Source organism: Artemia franciscana, chromosome 8 (genome assembly GCF_032884065.1).
Source record: "Artemia franciscana chromosome 8, ASM3288406v1, whole genome shotgun sequence".
NCBI lineage: Eukaryota > Metazoa > Arthropoda > Branchiopoda > Anostraca > Artemiidae > Artemia > Artemia franciscana.
Genome location: NC_088870.1, coordinates 16,372,315 through 16,389,916, shown reverse-complemented (window position 1 = coordinate 16,389,916; position 17,602 = coordinate 16,372,315). Strand labels below are relative to the sequence as shown.

At 33.7% G+C, this 17,602-nt stretch overlaps 1 protein-coding gene across 1 annotated transcript in view; it reads right to left on the bottom strand.

Moving 5' to 3' along the window:
* The window catches only part of LOC136030048 (sodium/hydrogen exchanger 3-like), a gene marked incomplete in the record, with an annotated part of 256,472 nt that overhangs the window by 54,829 nt on the left and 184,041 nt on the right, over nt 1–17,602 (bottom strand). The window contains 2 exon segments of the mRNA XM_065708668.1: nt 12,470–12,687; nt 15,563–15,819. Coding sequence (XP_065564740.1) covers nt 12,470–12,687; nt 15,563–15,819 — 475 coding nt within the window.

Sequence of the window (17,602 nt, the reverse complement as noted above, 5' to 3'; positions counted from 1 at the left end):
AGTTTTTTTCTTTTTTAGTTTTTAGTTTTTTTTAGTTTTTTACCTTTTTTTAGTTTTTTTTTAGTTTTTTTAGTTTTTTAGCTTTTTTAGTTTTTTTATTAGTTTTTATTTTTTTTGTAGTTTTTGCCTTTTTTTATTTTTTTCAGTTTTTTTTAGTTATTAGATTTTTACCTTTTTTAGTTTTTTTTTAGTTTTTAGCTTTTTTAGTTTTTTTTTCTTTTTAGTTTTTTTTGTAGTTTTTACCTTTTTTAGTTTTTTTCTTCTTTTGTATTAGTGTGAAATAATTCAGACGTCATATGCGAACAAACATGACGTCACCTGATCCACAGATCCACACACAGACAACTTATTTTTATATATATATATATATATATATATATATATATATATATATATATATATATATATATCTATATATATAAAAATAAGTTGTCTGTGGATGGATGGATGGATGGATGTGTGGATGGATGTGTCAGGTGACGTCACCTGAAAAAACTGGATTAGGTGACGTCAAAACTGAAAAAACTAAAAAAAGGCAAAAACTACAAAAAAAACTAAAAACTAATAAAAAAAATAAAAAAGCTAAAAAACTAAAAAAACTATAAAGGTAAAAACCAATAAAAAACTAAAAAAAAAACTGAAAAAACTAAAAAAAGGCAAAAACTACAAAAAAAAACTAAAAAAAGGTAAAAAACTAAAAAAAATAAAAATAAAAAAAAACTAAAAAAAAGGAAAAAACTGAAAAATAAGCTAAAATAAAGGTAAAAACCAATAAAAAACTAAAAAAAAAAAGGAAAAAACTAATAAATGACGACACTCAAAGAGAAAGCGACCAGGACAAAAGGAATGTTCGATTAGCAATCAACAAAGCACCGGGACACAGGGAGTATAAATGACGACCAGGACATAAGTAAAAAAAAAAAAACTATCTATATATATAAAAATAAGTTGTCTGTGGATCTGTGGATCGTGGATCAGGTGACGTCACCTGAAAAAACTGGATCAGGTGACGTCAAAACTGAAAAAACTAAAAAAAGGCAAAAACTACAAAAAAAACTAAAAACTAATAAAAAAATAAAAAAGCTAAAAAACTAAAAAAACTAAAAAAAGGCAAAAACTACAAAAAAAACTAAAAACTAATAAAAAAGCTAAAAAACTAAAAAAACTAAAAAAAAGGCAAAAACTACAAAAAAACTAAAAACTAATAAAAAAATAAAAAAGCTAAAAAACTAAAAAAACTAAAAAAAGGTAAAAAACTAAAAAATAAATAACGACCGGGACACAGGGACACAACTACAACGGGGACACCGGGGGAAACAGGGGGATATAAATGACGACCGGGACAAAAAAACTAAAAAGAAATAAAAACTAAAAACTAATAAAAAAAACTAAAAAATCTAAAAATCTAAATAAGCTAAAAAAGAAAAAAAAGGAAAAAAATAAAGGAGAAAAACAAAACTAAAAAACGAATGTATATACAGACCGGGACACCGGGATACAAATGATGACCGGGACCCGGGACACAGGGAATATAAATGACGACCGGGACACAGGGACACAACTACAACGGGGACACCGGGGGAAACAGGGGGATAACCTGACAATCTATTTATATGCAAAGACAATGGGACAGCAAAGAATGTTGTATATTCGCAAGTTTATATAACATAGGGACACAACTACAATGGCGCGTAACTATTATGGCGCGTAACGACTTACGCGCGCGGGGGGGCTTGGGGGGGGCGCGAAGCGCCCCACCAACTAGGTGTTGGGGTGGCGCGAAGCGCCACCCCAACAGCTAGTATATATATATATATATACTAGCTGTTGGGGTGGCGCTTCGCGCCACCCCAACACCTAGTTGGTGGGGGCGCTTTGCGCCCCCCCAAAGCCCCCCCGCGCGCGTAAGTCGTTACGCGCCATAATAGTTACGCGCCATTGTAGTTGTGTCCCTATGTCCCACCTGTGAATATAGATAGATATCTATATATATAAAAATAAGTTGTCTGTCACGTTACGCCAGATTATATCTTATCTATATATATAAAAATAAGTTGTCTGTGTGTGGATCTGTGGATGGATCAGGTGACGTCACCTGAAAAAACTGGATCAGGTGACAAAACTGAAAACTGAAAAAAACTAAAAAAAGGCAAAAACTACAAAAAAACTAAAAACTAATAAAAAAATACAAAAGCTAAAAAACTAAAAAAACTAAAAAAAGGCAAAAACTACAAAAAAAACTAAAAACTAATAAAAAAGCTAAAAAACTAAAAAAACTAAAAAAAAGGCAAAAACTACAAAAAAAACTAAAAACTAATAAAAAAATAAAAAAGCTAAAAAACTAAAAAAACTAAAAAAACTAAAAAAAGGTAAAAAACTAAAAAAACTAAAAACTAAAAAAACTAAAAAAAAGGAAAAAACTGAAAAATAAGCTAAAATAAAGGTAAAAACCAATAAAAAACTAAAAAAAAACTGAAAAAACTAAAAAAAGGCAAAAACTACAAAAAAAACTAAAAACTAATAAAAAAAGTAAAAAAGCTAAAAAACTAAAAAAACTAAAAAACTAAAAAAAGGTAAAAAACTAAAAAAAATAAAAAATAAAAAAAAAATAAAAAAGGAAAAAACTGAAAAATAAGCTAAAATAAAGGTAAAAACCAATAAAAGACTAAAAAGAAAAAAAGGAAAAAACTAAAAAAAATTTTCATCTAAAAAACTAAAAAAAACTAATAAAGGTAAAAACTAAAAGAACTAAAAAAGAAAAAAATAAATGACGACACTCAAAGAGAAAGCGACCAGGACAAAAGGAATGCTCGATTAGCAATCAACAAAGCACCGGGACACAGGGAGTATAAATGACGACCAGGACATAAGTAAAAAAAAACTAACAAAACTAAAAAGAAGGTAAAAACTACAAAAAAACTAAAAAGAAAAAAAACTAAAAAAAGGCAAAAACTACAAAAAAACTAAAACTAATAAAAAAGCTAAAAAACTAAAATAACTAAAAAAAAGGCAAAAACTACAAAAAAAACTAAAAACTAATAAAAAAAATAAAAAAGCTAAAAAACTAAAAAAACTAAAAAAACTAAAAAAAGGTAAAAAACTAAAAAAACTAAAAACTAAAAAAAACTAAAAAAAAGGAAAAAAACTGAAAAATAAGCTAAAATAAAGGTAAAAACCAATAAAAAACTAAAAAAAAACTGAAAAAACTAAAAAAAGGCAAAAACTACAAAAAAAACTAAAAACTAATAAAAAAAGTAAAAAAGCTAAAAAACTAAAAAACTAAAAAAACTAAAAAAAGGTAAAAAACTAAAAAAAATAAAAAATAAAGAAAAACTAAAAAAAGGAAAAAACTGAAAAATAAGCTAAAATAAAGGTAAAAACCAATAAAAAACTAAAAAGAAAAAAAGGAAAAAACTAAAAAAAATTTTCATTTAAAAAACTAAAAAAAACTAAAAAAGGTAAAAACTAAAAGAACTAAAAAAGAAAAAATAAATGACGACACTCAAAGTGAAAGCGACCAGGACAAAAGGAATGTTCGATTAGCAATCAACAAAGCACCGGGGCACAGTTAGTATAAATGACGACCAGGACATAAGTAAAAAAAAAAAACTAACAAAACTAAAAAGAAGGTAAAACTACAAAAAAAAAAGAAAAAAAATCTAAAAACTAATAAAAAAACTAAAAAATTTAAAAATCTAAATAAACTAAAAAAGAAAAAAAAGGAAAAAAATAAAGGAGAAAAACAAAACTAAAAAACGAATGTATATACAGACCGGGACACCGGGATACAAATGACGACCGGGACACAGGGAATATAAATGACGACCGGGACACAGGGACACAACTACAACGGGGACACCGGGGGAAACAGGGGGATATAAATGACGACCGGGACACCGGGACAGGGAATGGTCGATTAGCAATCACCATCAACAAAGTTCAAGGGCAATCATTAGAATCATGAGGTATAGATCTGAATACAGATTGTTTTCCCATGGACCATTATATGTTGCATGTTCAAGAGTCGGTAAACCTGACAATCTATTTATATGCAAAGACAATGGGACATCAAAGAATGTTGTATATTCGCAAGTTTTACGTAGCTAAAACCATATATATATATATATATATATATATATATATATATATATATATATATATATATATATATATATATATATATATATATATATATATATATATATATATATATATCTATATTCACAGGTGGGACATAGGGACACAACTATAATGGCGCGTAACTATTATGGCGCGTAACGACTTACGCGCGCGGGGGGGCTTGGGGGGGCGCGAAGCGCCCCCACCAACTAGGTGTTGGGGTGGCGCGAAGCGCCACCCCAACAGCTAGTATATATATATATATATATATATATATATATATATATATATATATATATATATATATATATATATATATATATATATATATATATATGGTTTTAACTACGTAAAACTTGCGAATATACAACATTCTTTGTTTTTCTCCTTTATTTTTTTCCTTTTTTTTTCTTTTTTAGCTTATTTAGATTTTTAGATTTTTTAGTTTTTTTATTAGTTTTTAGTTTTTTTTCTTTTTAGTTTTTTTGTCCCGGTCGTCATTTATATCCCCCTGTTTCCCCCGGTGTCCCCGTTGTAGTTGTGTCCCTGTGTCCCGGTCGTCATTTATATTCCCTGTGTCCCGGTCGTCATTTGTATCCCGGTGTACCGGTCTGTATATACATTCGTTTTTTAGTTTTGTTTTTCTCCTTTATTTTTTTCCTTTTTTTTTCTTTTTTAGTTTATTTAGATTTTTAGATTTTTTAGTTTTTTTATTAGTTTTTAGTTTTTTTTTCTTTTTAGTTTTTTTGTAGTTTTTAACTTCTTTTTAGTTTTGTTAATTTTTTTTTTACTTATGTCCTGGTCGTCATTTATACTCCCTGTGTCCCGGTGCTTTGTTGATTGCTAATCGAACATTCCTTTTGTCCTGGTCGCTTTCTCTTTGAGTGTTGTCATTTATTTTTTTCTTTTTTAGTTCTTTTAGTTTTTACCTTTTTTAGTTTTTTTTTAGTTTTTTAGATGAAAATTTTTTTTAGTTTTTTCCTTTTTTTCTTTTTAGTTTTTTATTGGTTTTTACCTTTATGTTAGCTTATTTTTCAGTTTTTTCCTTTTTTTTTAGTTTTTTTTTATTTTTTATTTTTTTTTAGTTTTTTACCTTTTTTTAGTTTTTTTAGTTTTTTTAGTTTTTTTAGTTTTTTTAGTTTTTTTAGTTTTTTAGCTTTTTTATTAGTTTTTAGTTTTTTTGTAGTTTTTGCCTTTTTTTAGTTTTTTCAGTTTTTTTTTTTAGTTTTTTATTGGTTTTTACCTTTATTTTAGCTTATTTTTCAGTTTTTTTCCTTTTTTTTAGTTTTTTTTAGTTTTTAGTTTTTTTAGTTTTTTAACTTTTTTTAGTTTTTTTAGTTTTTTTAGTTTTTTAGCTTTTTTATTCTTTTATTAGTTTTTAGTTTTTTTTGTAGTTTTTGCCTTTTTTTAGTTTTTTTAGTTTTTTAGCTTTTTTATTAGTTTTTAGTTTTTTTTGTAGTTTTTGCCTTTTTTTAGTTTTTTTAGTTTTTTAGCTTTTTTATTTTTTTTATTAGTTTTTAGTTTTTTTTGTAGTTTTTGCCTTTTTTTAGTTTTTTCAGTTTTGACGTCACCTGATCCAGTTTTTTCAGGTGACGTCACCTGATCCACGATCCACAGATCCACAGACAACTTATTTTTATATATATAGATAGTTTTTTTTTTTACTTATGTCCTGGTCGTCATTTATACTCCCTGTGTCCCGGTGCTTTGTTGATTGCTAATCGAACATTCCTTTTGTCCTGGTCGCTTTCTCTTTGAGTTTCGTCATTTATTTTTTTCTTTTTAGTTCTTTTAGTTTTTACCTTTTTTAGTTTTTTTTAGTTTTTTAGATGAAATTTTTTTTAGTTTTTTCCTTTGTTTCTTTTTAGTTTTTTATTGGTTTTTACCTTTATTTTAGCTTATTTTTCAGTTTTTTCCTTTTTTTTAGTTTTTTTTTATTTTTTATTTTTTATTTTTTTTTAGTTTTTACCTTTTTTTAGTTTTTTAGTTTTTTTAGTTTTTTTAGCTTTTTTACTTTTTTTATTAGTTTTTTAGTTTTTTTTTGTAGTTTTTGCCTTTTTTTAGTTTTTTCAGTTTTTTTTTTTAGTTTTTTATTGGTTTTTACCTTTATTTTAGCTTATTTTTCAGTTTTTTCCTTTTTTTTAGCTATTTTTAGTTTTTAGTTTTTTTCGTTTTTTACCTTTTTTTAGTTTTTTTAGTTTTTTAGTTTTGTAGTTTTTGCCTTTTTTTAGTTTTTTTAGTTTTTTAGCTTTTTTATTAGTTTTTAGTTTTTTTGTAGTTTTTGCCTTTTTTTAGTTTTTTAGTTTTTTAGCTTTTTTATTTTTTTATTAGTTTTTAGTTTTTTTTTGTAGTTTTTGCCTTTTTTTAGTTTTTTCAGTTTTGACGTCACCTGATCCAGTTTTTTCAGGTGACGTCACCTGATCCATCCACAGACAGACAGACAGACAACTTATTTTTATATATATAGAAGATATATATATATATATATATATATATATATATATATATATATATATATATATATATATATATATATTTATATATATATATATATATATCTATATATATAAAAATAAGTTGTCTGTGTGTGGATCTGTGGATCAGGTGACGTCATGTTTCGGCTGACGTCATGAAATTAGTTGCCATGATTTTTGCTTTGAAGGTGACGTCATTCAAGTTATATAAGACATATGTTCGCGTAGAATTCTATTAATGTTTAAGTTTACAATGACTGATGAAGCTGCTCAAAGAGTTTATGCCAAAAAACTTGCTGCTGATAGAGAAAGTAAGAAAAGAAAGCGTTCCGAGGAATCACAAGAACAGCAAGAAAACAGGCTTGCGGCTAAAGAACGCAAAACCGCGCAGTTAGATGAAAATCCACCTGGACAGCGAGAGTCAAAACATATCAAAACTGAAAATGATAGCGATGATGATTGGGTTTGGGATTTTGACTTGGATAAGGTCATCAATGCCTACCAGATTTAAGTTAAAAAAACAAAGGTCCGTCGATATGTACTTCATAGTGACGCTGAAAAATAAAGAAGAAAAAGAAAACTGAAAAAAGAAAAAAGGTAAAAAACTAAAAAAAAACTAAAAAGAAAAAAACACTCAAAGAGAAATTACAGACCGGGACACAAATGACGACCGAGACAGAGGGAATATAAGTTACGACCGGGAACCTCAAAGAGAAATTACAGACTGGGACACCCGGATACAAATCACGACCGGGACACAGGGAATATAAATGACGACCGGGACACAGGGGACACAACTACAACGGGGACGCCGGGGGCACAGGCGGGATATATAAATGACGACCGGGACACAGGGATTGTTCGAATAGAAATTACAGACCGGGACACCGGGACACAAATGATGACCGGGACACCGGGACACAGGGAATATAAATGACGACCGGGACACTCAAAGAGAAATTACAAACTGGGACATCGGGACACAAATGACGACCGGGACACAGGGAATATAAATGACGACCGGGACACAGGGACACATCATTAGAATAATGAGGTATAGATCTGAATACGGATTGTTTTTCCCATGGACAATTATATGTTGCATGTTCAAGAGTCAGTAAACCTGACAATCTATTTATATGCACAGACAATGGGACAGCGAAGAACGTTGAATAAACGCATGTTTTACGTAGTTAAAAAAATATATTTATATCTATCTCTATTCACAGGTGGGACACAGGGACACAACTACAATGGCGCGTAACTAATATGGCGCGTAACGACTTACGCGCGCGGGGGGGGCTTGGGGGAGCGCGAAGCGCCCCACCAACTAGGTGTTGGGGTGGCGCGAAGCGCCACCCCAACAGCTAGTATATATATATATATTATGGAAAGACATGGAAAAGGATGGAAAGGATGGATTATGGAAAGGGGGGGCGCGGAGCGCCCCCCCCCCCCAAGCCCCCTCGCGCGCGTAAGTCGTTACATGCCATATTAGTTACGCGCCATTGTAGTTGTGTCCCTGTGTCCCACCTGTGAATATAGATAGATATATATAACTACGTAAAACTGGCGAATATACAACATTCTTGGCTGTCCCATTGTCTGTGCATATAAATAGATTGTCAGGTTTACAATGATTGCCCTTGAGCTTTGTTGATGGTGATTGCTAATCGAACATTCCCTGTGTCCCCGTCGTCATTTATATATCCCCATGTGCCCCCTGGTGTCCCCGTTGTAGTTGTTTCCCAGTGTCCCAGTCGTCATTTGTGTCCGGTGTCCCAGTCTGTAATTTCTCTTTGAGTGTCGCGGTCGTCATTTATATTCCCTGTGTTCCGGTGTCCCGGTCGTCATTTTTGTCCCGGTCGTCATTTGTGTTCCGGTGTCCCGGTCTGTAATTTTCTCTTTGAGTGTCCTGTTCGTCATTTATATTCCCTGTGTCCCGGTGCTTTGTTGATGGTGATGGCTAATCAAAACATTCCCTGTGTCCCGGTCGCTTTCTCTTTGAGTGTCCCGGTCGTCATTTATATTCCTTATGTCCCGGTCGTCATTTGTGTCCCGATGTCCCGGTCTGTAATTTCGTCAGTCGACAAACATGACGTCAGTCGACACACAAACATGACGTCACTCGACAGACACACAGACAACTTATTTTTATATATATAGATAGATACGTCAGTTGACAAACATGACGTCAGTCGACACACAAACATGACGTCAGTAGACAAACGCACAGACAAGCAACTTATTTATATATATATATAATATATATATATATATATATATATATATATATATATATATATATATATATATATTATATATATCGACAAATTTAAAATCAACAGGATATTTTTATTACGACAGTGAACAAGATAATAATAAAAAACTGATGATTCAGGGCTTCAAAGAAACCCTTTGGATGTAAATATTTAAGATCTTAAACACACTAACAGAAAAATTTACCTGAACGAAAACCGTAAAGAATACGACCGAAATTGTTGCGGATGCAAACAACGGCTGATTATTGATACTGCCACTGTTGATCATATATACAAGAGCAAATGCAACGGCACCTCTAAGGCCACCCCAAGACATGACTATCTGGTCTTTGACAGTGAGTTTGTGCAAACGTAGAGGATTGGCGATTGCTGTTAGGATAAAAACACCTATAACAAATAAATATAGAGGTAATTAATATTAGAATTCGTATCTGAAAATACACCACTGTTCATTATACAGTGAATTACGTCAAATTTAGTCACAGGTGATACATCATAGCCAAAAACAGGTCATAGCCAATGGAATTAAAGTTTATTTTTGATAAGTAGGACTAAGAATTTTCGCACCAAGCTTTTATCATTAAGATTAATCAAAAAGATATTTACCATTCCTGAATCATCTTTAAATAGCAATTCTTCCGCACTCGACAACTTTTTTAGACGCGCTTTCAATTTAACAGTTACTATAGGCTTCTATAGTATAGGCTTCTACAGTAACTATAGTATAGTCTTCTATAGTATCTATAGTATAGGCTTCTATAGTAACTATAGTTCTATAGTTGTGCACTAGGTTGCCCCTAAGGAGACAAGCATGATAAGAAAATAATATTTCTTTGTTTATGTGGAAATGCACAAAAATTGACAGTGAATCAAAACCCCTTAAGGCGGTTGCGGTTGTGCAGTTAAAATGAGGCTCGTTCTATAACAGACTGCATTAGATTTGCTAAAATATGGGATTATCTGTTGGGACGATGGGTTGGGATAATCTGTTGGGACGATGGGTTGGGATAATCTGTTGTAACGACGCGTTGGGATAATCTGTTGGGACGATGCATTGGGACAATCTATTGGGAAGATGCATTGGAATAATCTGTTGGAACGATGCGTTAAGATAATCTGTTGGGAAGATGCGTTGGGACGATGCGTTGGGATGATCTGTTGGGACGATGCGTTAGGATAATCTGATGGGACGATGCGTTGGGATAATCTGTTGGGACGATGGGTTGGAAGTCTGTTGGGATGATGCGCTGGGACAATCTATCTGGCAGGGTTTCTCAATCAATGACAATTTTGCTACTGTAATAAAAAAAAAAAAAAACAGACAAGCAGAAACAACAGACAAAAAAACAGATGGAAAAAATTGACCAGTACATATGATCTCATACATAAGGGGCTAGAAATTAAGCCCTTCCATACGAAAATCTCTAATTTATTAATTAGTGGATTTCTATCAAATATCCTTATAAGAAGACACAAATATACATATACCTGCAATTGCCAAAGTAAGACTTGTAAGCCGTGTCTAAACAGTAGGTATAATGAGATAAAGATTGAGATGGCTAGGGCACGTTCTGCGGATGAAGAATAACAAATTGTCAAAGACTGTGCTTTTGGCCAACCGTCTAGGGCCAAACCTAAAGCAGGATGTCCCCGATAGAGGTGGCATGATGTCATAAGCAGAGATTCGAGTGAAATGGGAACTTTCTGAGAGATTGTAAAGAATGAGGCGCTAAACAGACTTGGAAGGAAGAGACCTCGCGTAGCTGTATTTGCCTTAGGCGGCTTGGTACCACAATGGGTCGCTAGTCGTAGTAGTAGTAATTAGTTATTAATGACATAGTTAGGCTCTACTGATAAAAAATATAATAATACCTAGTCAGTTTATTGAAAAGCTCGCTGAAGAAAATTTTTGGTCTTATCATTCTTAAAAAAAAGCATTTCAGGAATTCAAAGCTTTTAAGTGAAAAAAAAGAAAGCAAAACGATTATAAGTACGCTTATACCAAACGTATACTAATCATCTTTTGTGGATTACTCGGTAGTATGGATTAAATCGGTCTTCTCTATAGCAGCTTCAGAGTTTCGATACTCAAATGAACCTTAATTCAGGGGAGGAGCTTACTAACTCCAGAATCTTTGTAAAACCAATAAATAAAATATGCGATATTATACTATCTTACTATGCGTAAGGTTAAGCAGTTTTCAATCCTTTCTAAAATACATTTTTATTTCTTATGACCCTATATTATTTGTTCTTGGGGTGAAGGGGTATAAAGGTAACACATTATAACATATTTGGTCTCTATTCTATTTTTTATAGGCCCTACATTATTGACGTTTGTTTACCGAGTGTAACGGTTTTAGCAAGTAATGATTTTAATGATATTTTGTATACAAAGAAGCACATTCATTTCGTCCATAATACTCGATTAATTTACCCTACCGCCGAAATTAAAAACCAACAACAACTTTTTTAGATATCATAAAACTTCTCAATCAGGGAAACTAGGAAGTTGCTACCCCAACTTATGATTTGAAGGGGCCTGACCCGGATGCCAAAGAACCAAATCAAGTTTGGCAAATATTCTTATTTAAGCATGAATTAGCGACGATAAATCTATTATTTAAGCGGACACTAACTGTTCTTTTAACAGCTTGCATAGCAATAATAGTTTTACAAAAGTCAAAACTCAACGAAGCCGGGGAGTTCAGATAATATCTCTAACTAGACGGTCAAGTGCTTCAAATGAAAGTGCTATCCAGGGTACAACACCGAAATTCTCACGTATTTTAATGTTTCCCGCTCGGACAATTCTCGGTAAAGGGACATTCTCTTGGTGCTCATTCCTGTGTGTAAGGATGTACCAATACAACCAAATAATACCCAGAATAAAACAAATTCTCAGAACCATATCAAAGTAACGTAAAACATTTTCTTTGTATGGAGTGGTGACCAAAAACGAAGGGCAAATTTTAATTTTTTGTTTAAAAATAAGTAAGAAAGTGATAAGGTTCCTTAAGTAGGAATTTGTCTACTGACCCGTTTGAAGAGGCATAATGCTTCATTAGAAGAAGAGATGAACAAGTATGATTGGGGCCACAAATTTCTTACCGCCTTCATTTCCAAAATCAATCTATTTTAGGCACTGCATACTTAATTACTCCACTAGGATATACATACTCGGCTTAGAAGCTCACCCGAGCCGTCCTAGCCGAGTATCTAGCACTCAAGACTTGAAATCCTGAGGCCAGGGGTTCGACCCTGGTATCACTGGTTATTTGATTTGGAACGATGGTCAGTGGTTTGAGTCTGTAAGCTCGGCTAGAGTTGAACCAGCTCTAAATGGGTACCTGGAGGAATGTAGGAGAAAACACGGGAAGCGTCGGATGATTTGCCTCCAATAAAGCATTACACTCTTGGCCGAAGACATCGAATCAGGAGATCGGTACCGATACAATACGGACTATTAAGTCAGCATGCGAAAAAGTTCTTTTTTAGCATACTTATTGAAGCCATATTATTCAGCTATACATTCACCATACTGTAAAATTAATAAAAAATAAATTATAAAAAATCTTTCAAAAAATAAATTACCTACAGTACGGTATACAGTGCATAGGAGGATAGTGAGACCAATAAAAGATGTATTCCATTCTTGGGTGTCATTTACAGTTGAAACTCCAAGTAGAATGAAGATCAGTGTTTCTGTCAGATTACTCAAAGCCTTGACAGTCTTCTTTACCGTGAGACAACTACTTTCACTCATATTCAATAAGGAATAGTTTTTCATAGTAATGCCGCAGAAAGTAACTCTGAAAAGAAAGAAAACTGAAAACAGAAAGCTGATAAAACAAATACAGTATGAGGAAAACAAGTAAAATTCTCAAAAAAAGATGAGAAAATGCTGATACTTCTGCAAAGGAAACGAAAAAAACATACAAAAAACAACAAACATAACCGAATCAAGAAAACCCTGAGAAACAGGAAAACATAATATTTATCCGTGAAACAGTAAGCCAGTTTTTGGAGTAAGCGAATAATATGGGTGCTGAACGGTGATATTCCTCTTTTATTGCAATCCCCCCCCCCCCCCTTTTACGAAAAAACTTGCCCTATTGTTGTATGTGAAAAGACTGCCATCATTACAGCATTTGAGGTTTGACTCTTAACCTGTAAGAGGAATGTCTAGTTTGCCACAAAACCATCTTGCCATTGCCTTTTTTCTTTCATTGGACAAAGGGCCACTATAGTATTATTGTTTTTAATTCATATATAATCAACAACGGCCAATTTTTTCAACACTTGGCACTTGGCTAAATGACCAAAGCTCTTGGTAGCCCAAACCAGAGAGGATTGCAAAAATCATCAACATACATATCTAATGTAACTAATATGTATTGATAATTACCAATTTTTCCCTTGATCTCATGTCTAAAAATCATACCCTTTTAAAAACATTTCAGGAAGAGTAGTTTCAGGAAATTATACCGCTTTATAAACGTTTCAGGAAGATCTAGAATATCAAAAATATATCATCGGGGTCTCGTTTCTAGGTTTTTTGTTTTTTTTTACGACGGGTTCTGAATAAATTCTTTTTAAAGGGATGTCCCCCTGGACGCCAGCAGACATTAAAGCAGACGTGAACAGGAAAACTTTAAGAAATGTTTACAAATAGGAAGACAATAAATGTTTCCATTTAAATCTTGGTGAAACCAAAGCTCCTGGAAGCGCGTGCCCCCAACTCCCCGATGTAATTTTCAGGCAGAACTCACGATACTGAGCCCCCTCTACCCCCTCCCTTAGCTGGTAAGCATGCGGATGTAATATTTTTCTTTTTCATAAAAATGTATTTTTGCAATAAGAGAGGAATATCACCTTGCAACACCCATATTACTGGCTTATCTGAAAACTGATTTACTGGGTTGTTCCTGTAAACGAAGAAAAATCTGAGAATTAATTTTAACCCTGCCTCTTTTTCCTCCCCCCCCCCCCCCTGTGTCCCAGATTCCATTCCGTACATATGGAAAGGCTCACTAAGAGTTAGAAAATTGGCCATTAAAAAGTACTTTTTGAGGCACTAGTCACCCTCCCCACCTGCAGAGCAATCCACTGGCCCTCTCCCATAATAGCTGATGCGCAATTACAAACCGCTGTAAATAGTTTGATCAAGGACTGCCTGCATCTATGGGAAGGTGTATGCTGACTTGCAGTATTATTGTCCCTGCAACTGGGAAGATCAACAAATAACTGTTCGATAATTTTAAACCAAATGGCTATTCCAGAATTTTCACTTCATAGCTTTTTGGCCACCTTCAGGGTCAAAGTTGTCGTTTTGCACTACAAACCGCAGAAAACACCGCTTTTGTGTTGCGCAAAGCTTCTACAGACCAAAGCTTCTCAACAGTATAAGAGCTTTGCGAATCTCTTTTCTTATATATTTGCCATATCTAACGTCTTTTTCCTTTACTTCTTTGAATTTGTACTTCTACTGAAATATATTCCAGCCAGGTACGCGAGCAGAGATCTTTATTTTTTCAGGGGGGGAGAAGTAAAAAAAATTGCTTTGAGTAAAAGCACCCAGATACTCAGAAAAATTTCAAACCTTAAGGGAGGCCTGGACCCTGCGGCTCTCCTACTGCATACATATAAATGCGTGATTCCAACGCACAAATTTGTTGCAATTTCATTAGGTTCAAGTTCAAGTGGGTTTAATCATCCCAGGGTACTATTTTTGTCTATAATTTGAAAAATTGGTAGAGAGTTGATCCTCTGAAATAAACCAAATGTGGCCAAAGTACCTACATGTTCCACGTATCGGAAGGCAGGTAATTAATGGTAAACCGATTCGCCGTTTAACTTCTATGTTGTTGGCCTTTTCCTGCAATGATATGTTCAGTACTCTTCTAGGACATGTGTGTTCAAAGGCTAGGAGATGTTTCTCTAGTTGGATATTTGGCTTCCAACATTCAATAGCATACAGGAGGATGAACATCTCGTTGCTAAAGCACAAAAAGCAAAGGCAAAATACGTTTATGTCAAAGTGTTATAGAACCGTAAGCGGCAAGCTACAATGGGACAGGGATGAAGAAATCATCTTAATGCTAACAAATACAAGCTTTGTCTTTGTAATTGTGGGCTTATTGATTAAATTTATACTTCATCTCATACCTGCAAAAAAGAGGGATAGTTTCCTTAAGATTAATCTGAAAACCTCACCTCCAAGGGTTATTTCTTTGGGACTTGGAAGCATTTGCCAAGGGAAAATTGACTTGGAACATTATATAGCCGAATAGTTTCCTATAGGTTCATTTTTCTAAATGTAACCAGAAATTTCAACTTACAGAGGTTTTCGCTATATCTATTACCAAATTACCCATATATTACGAAAGAGGTAAGAGGATTTACCCAGCTACCTTAAATAAGACATGCCAAGTAACTGAGAATCAGTTTCTTTCGGAGCTGTAGCTTTATTTGGACCGACTTTCCACGAGATATTATCCTGCAAACATCTCTATTGCTTCTTTAAGAAGAAGTAGGCATAACAAATGCTTAGAGCTTCGAAGTTAAGCAATGCAAAAGACCAATGACCTATAAAATGCTGTATCTGGTATCAAGAATTTGGATAAGGGGAGGGCGGAAATCGTAACTTATAAATAAAATAGTAGTTTTAACTGAAAAGGAACTTACGACAAGATACTTGACATATAGAATAGTTCTGCAGTCATGTCAGCTAAATATGCAACCAAAAAAACCACAACAGGCTCAATAATTTCTATCCTTTTCGTATATCTAGTAGCAATTCCACCAAAATAGCCAAAAATGACGCCTATTGCCGTCCCACCAGCAGCAACGACGAAGAACGCTGCTACTCCAATCAATATGTCGTTACCAGTTATGTTTTCACTTCCAATTTGAATCAAAGCCTGAGTAACATTATACAAAACCTACAAAGGCAAATTTTTGAAGTTAGTTACATCAATCAATTCAGCCCAACAAAGAATTATTCGAAAGAAAATATGATTTTACTCAAAATTGAACCTAGTCTACATGGACGAAAAAAGGGACACTTGATCGCTCTCTTGAAACACTTAAATAAATACAAGAAAATATACAAATTTTACAGATTTGGGTAAAATAGTAAAATTTAAGTGAAAAAAAAAAAACACTCATCAAGAATTGCACCTCCTTCTAACCCGATTAGAAACCATGGCAAGATTACCCCCCTACACACAAAAAAAAAATCGATAAAGAAACCCGTACAGGTTTTTAATAATTTCACATAGTCATTACGGTGCTAGACTAAGAAAGGTAAAAAAAGGGTAAAGGATACGAGAGTAGACCCTTAAAGTCCAAACCGGCGGTGCTGAACTCCGTTTTCAAGACCCTTCAGCCAGGAAGCACAATGGTGGTTGAAGGCCAGCCATCGTGTACTGTCGCACAACCTTCCTCCTTACCTTTCCCTGATTTCGCCAGGTACCCGTTTAGCACTGAGTTGACTTGAGCTGAGCTTACAGAGTCGCTCCATTGACCTTTGTCCCAGACCAAATAACCGGTCACACCGAGAATTAAACCCCAGGCCTTCGAACAAAGGATTCCAAACCAGGGCACCAACTACTCGGCAAAGCGTAAATTTGAATTTCACATGAAAGTCCTCAGGGCTTTTCCTCCTCCGAAATTTCCAGACCTCTAAGATTGCCCCCTTAGTTTCCCAAGAATTTCGTTCACTTTAGCTGTCTTTTTAGGAACTGGTAAACCTAGAGTACCCCCCCTTCCCACTAAAAAAGAATTCCTGCGCTCGTGTCTGGTGGAATACATATAAGTTCTATTTGAGATTTTCTTTCAAACAGTTCGTGGTAACGAACTGTAGTAAGGAGCGATCCGGCTCAATAGTAACCGAAACTCTAAAAAACAGAATTTTGATACCAATAGTTACATCACCAGAATCACATTTTAATGCTGATTTTAAATATATAAATTTCATAAAGTTTAATCTTACCCATCAAAAGTTAAGATCCTCAGAAAATTTGCCTAATTTTAGAAAATAGGGGGAAACACCCCTTAAAAGTCACAGAATCTTAACGAAAATCATACCATCAGATTCAGCGTATCAGAGAACCGTATTGTAGAAGTTTCGAGCTCCTATCTACAAAAATGTGAAATTTTGTATTTATTGCCACAAGACATATCACGGATGCGTGTTTATTTGTTTGTTTTTTTTTCTCCTGGAGTGATCATATCGACCCAGTGGTCCAAGAATGTCGCGAGAGGGGTCATTCTAACGAATACTAAAAGTTCTAGTGCCCTTTTTAAGTGACCAAAAAATTGGAGGGCACCTAGGCCCCCTCCCACGCTCATTGTTTTCTCAAAGTCACCGAATCAAAATTCTGAGATAGCCTTTTGTTTCAGCATAGTCATAAAACCAAAAAACTATGTCTTTGAGGACGACTTACTCCCCCACGGTCCCCGTGGGAGGGGCTGCAAGTTACAAACTTTGACCAGTGTTTACACATAGTAACGGTTATTGGGAAATGTACAGACACTTTCAGGGGATTTTTTTGGTTGGGGAGAGGTTGAGGGGAGGGGGCTATGCGGGGGGAAATTTCCATGGAGGAATTTTTAAAGGGGGAAGAGAATTTCCATGAAGGGAGCGCAGGATTTTTAGCATTTTTTTTAAGAGCAATTAAAAAAATAAATACGAAAAGGTTTCTTCAACTGAAAGTAAGGAGC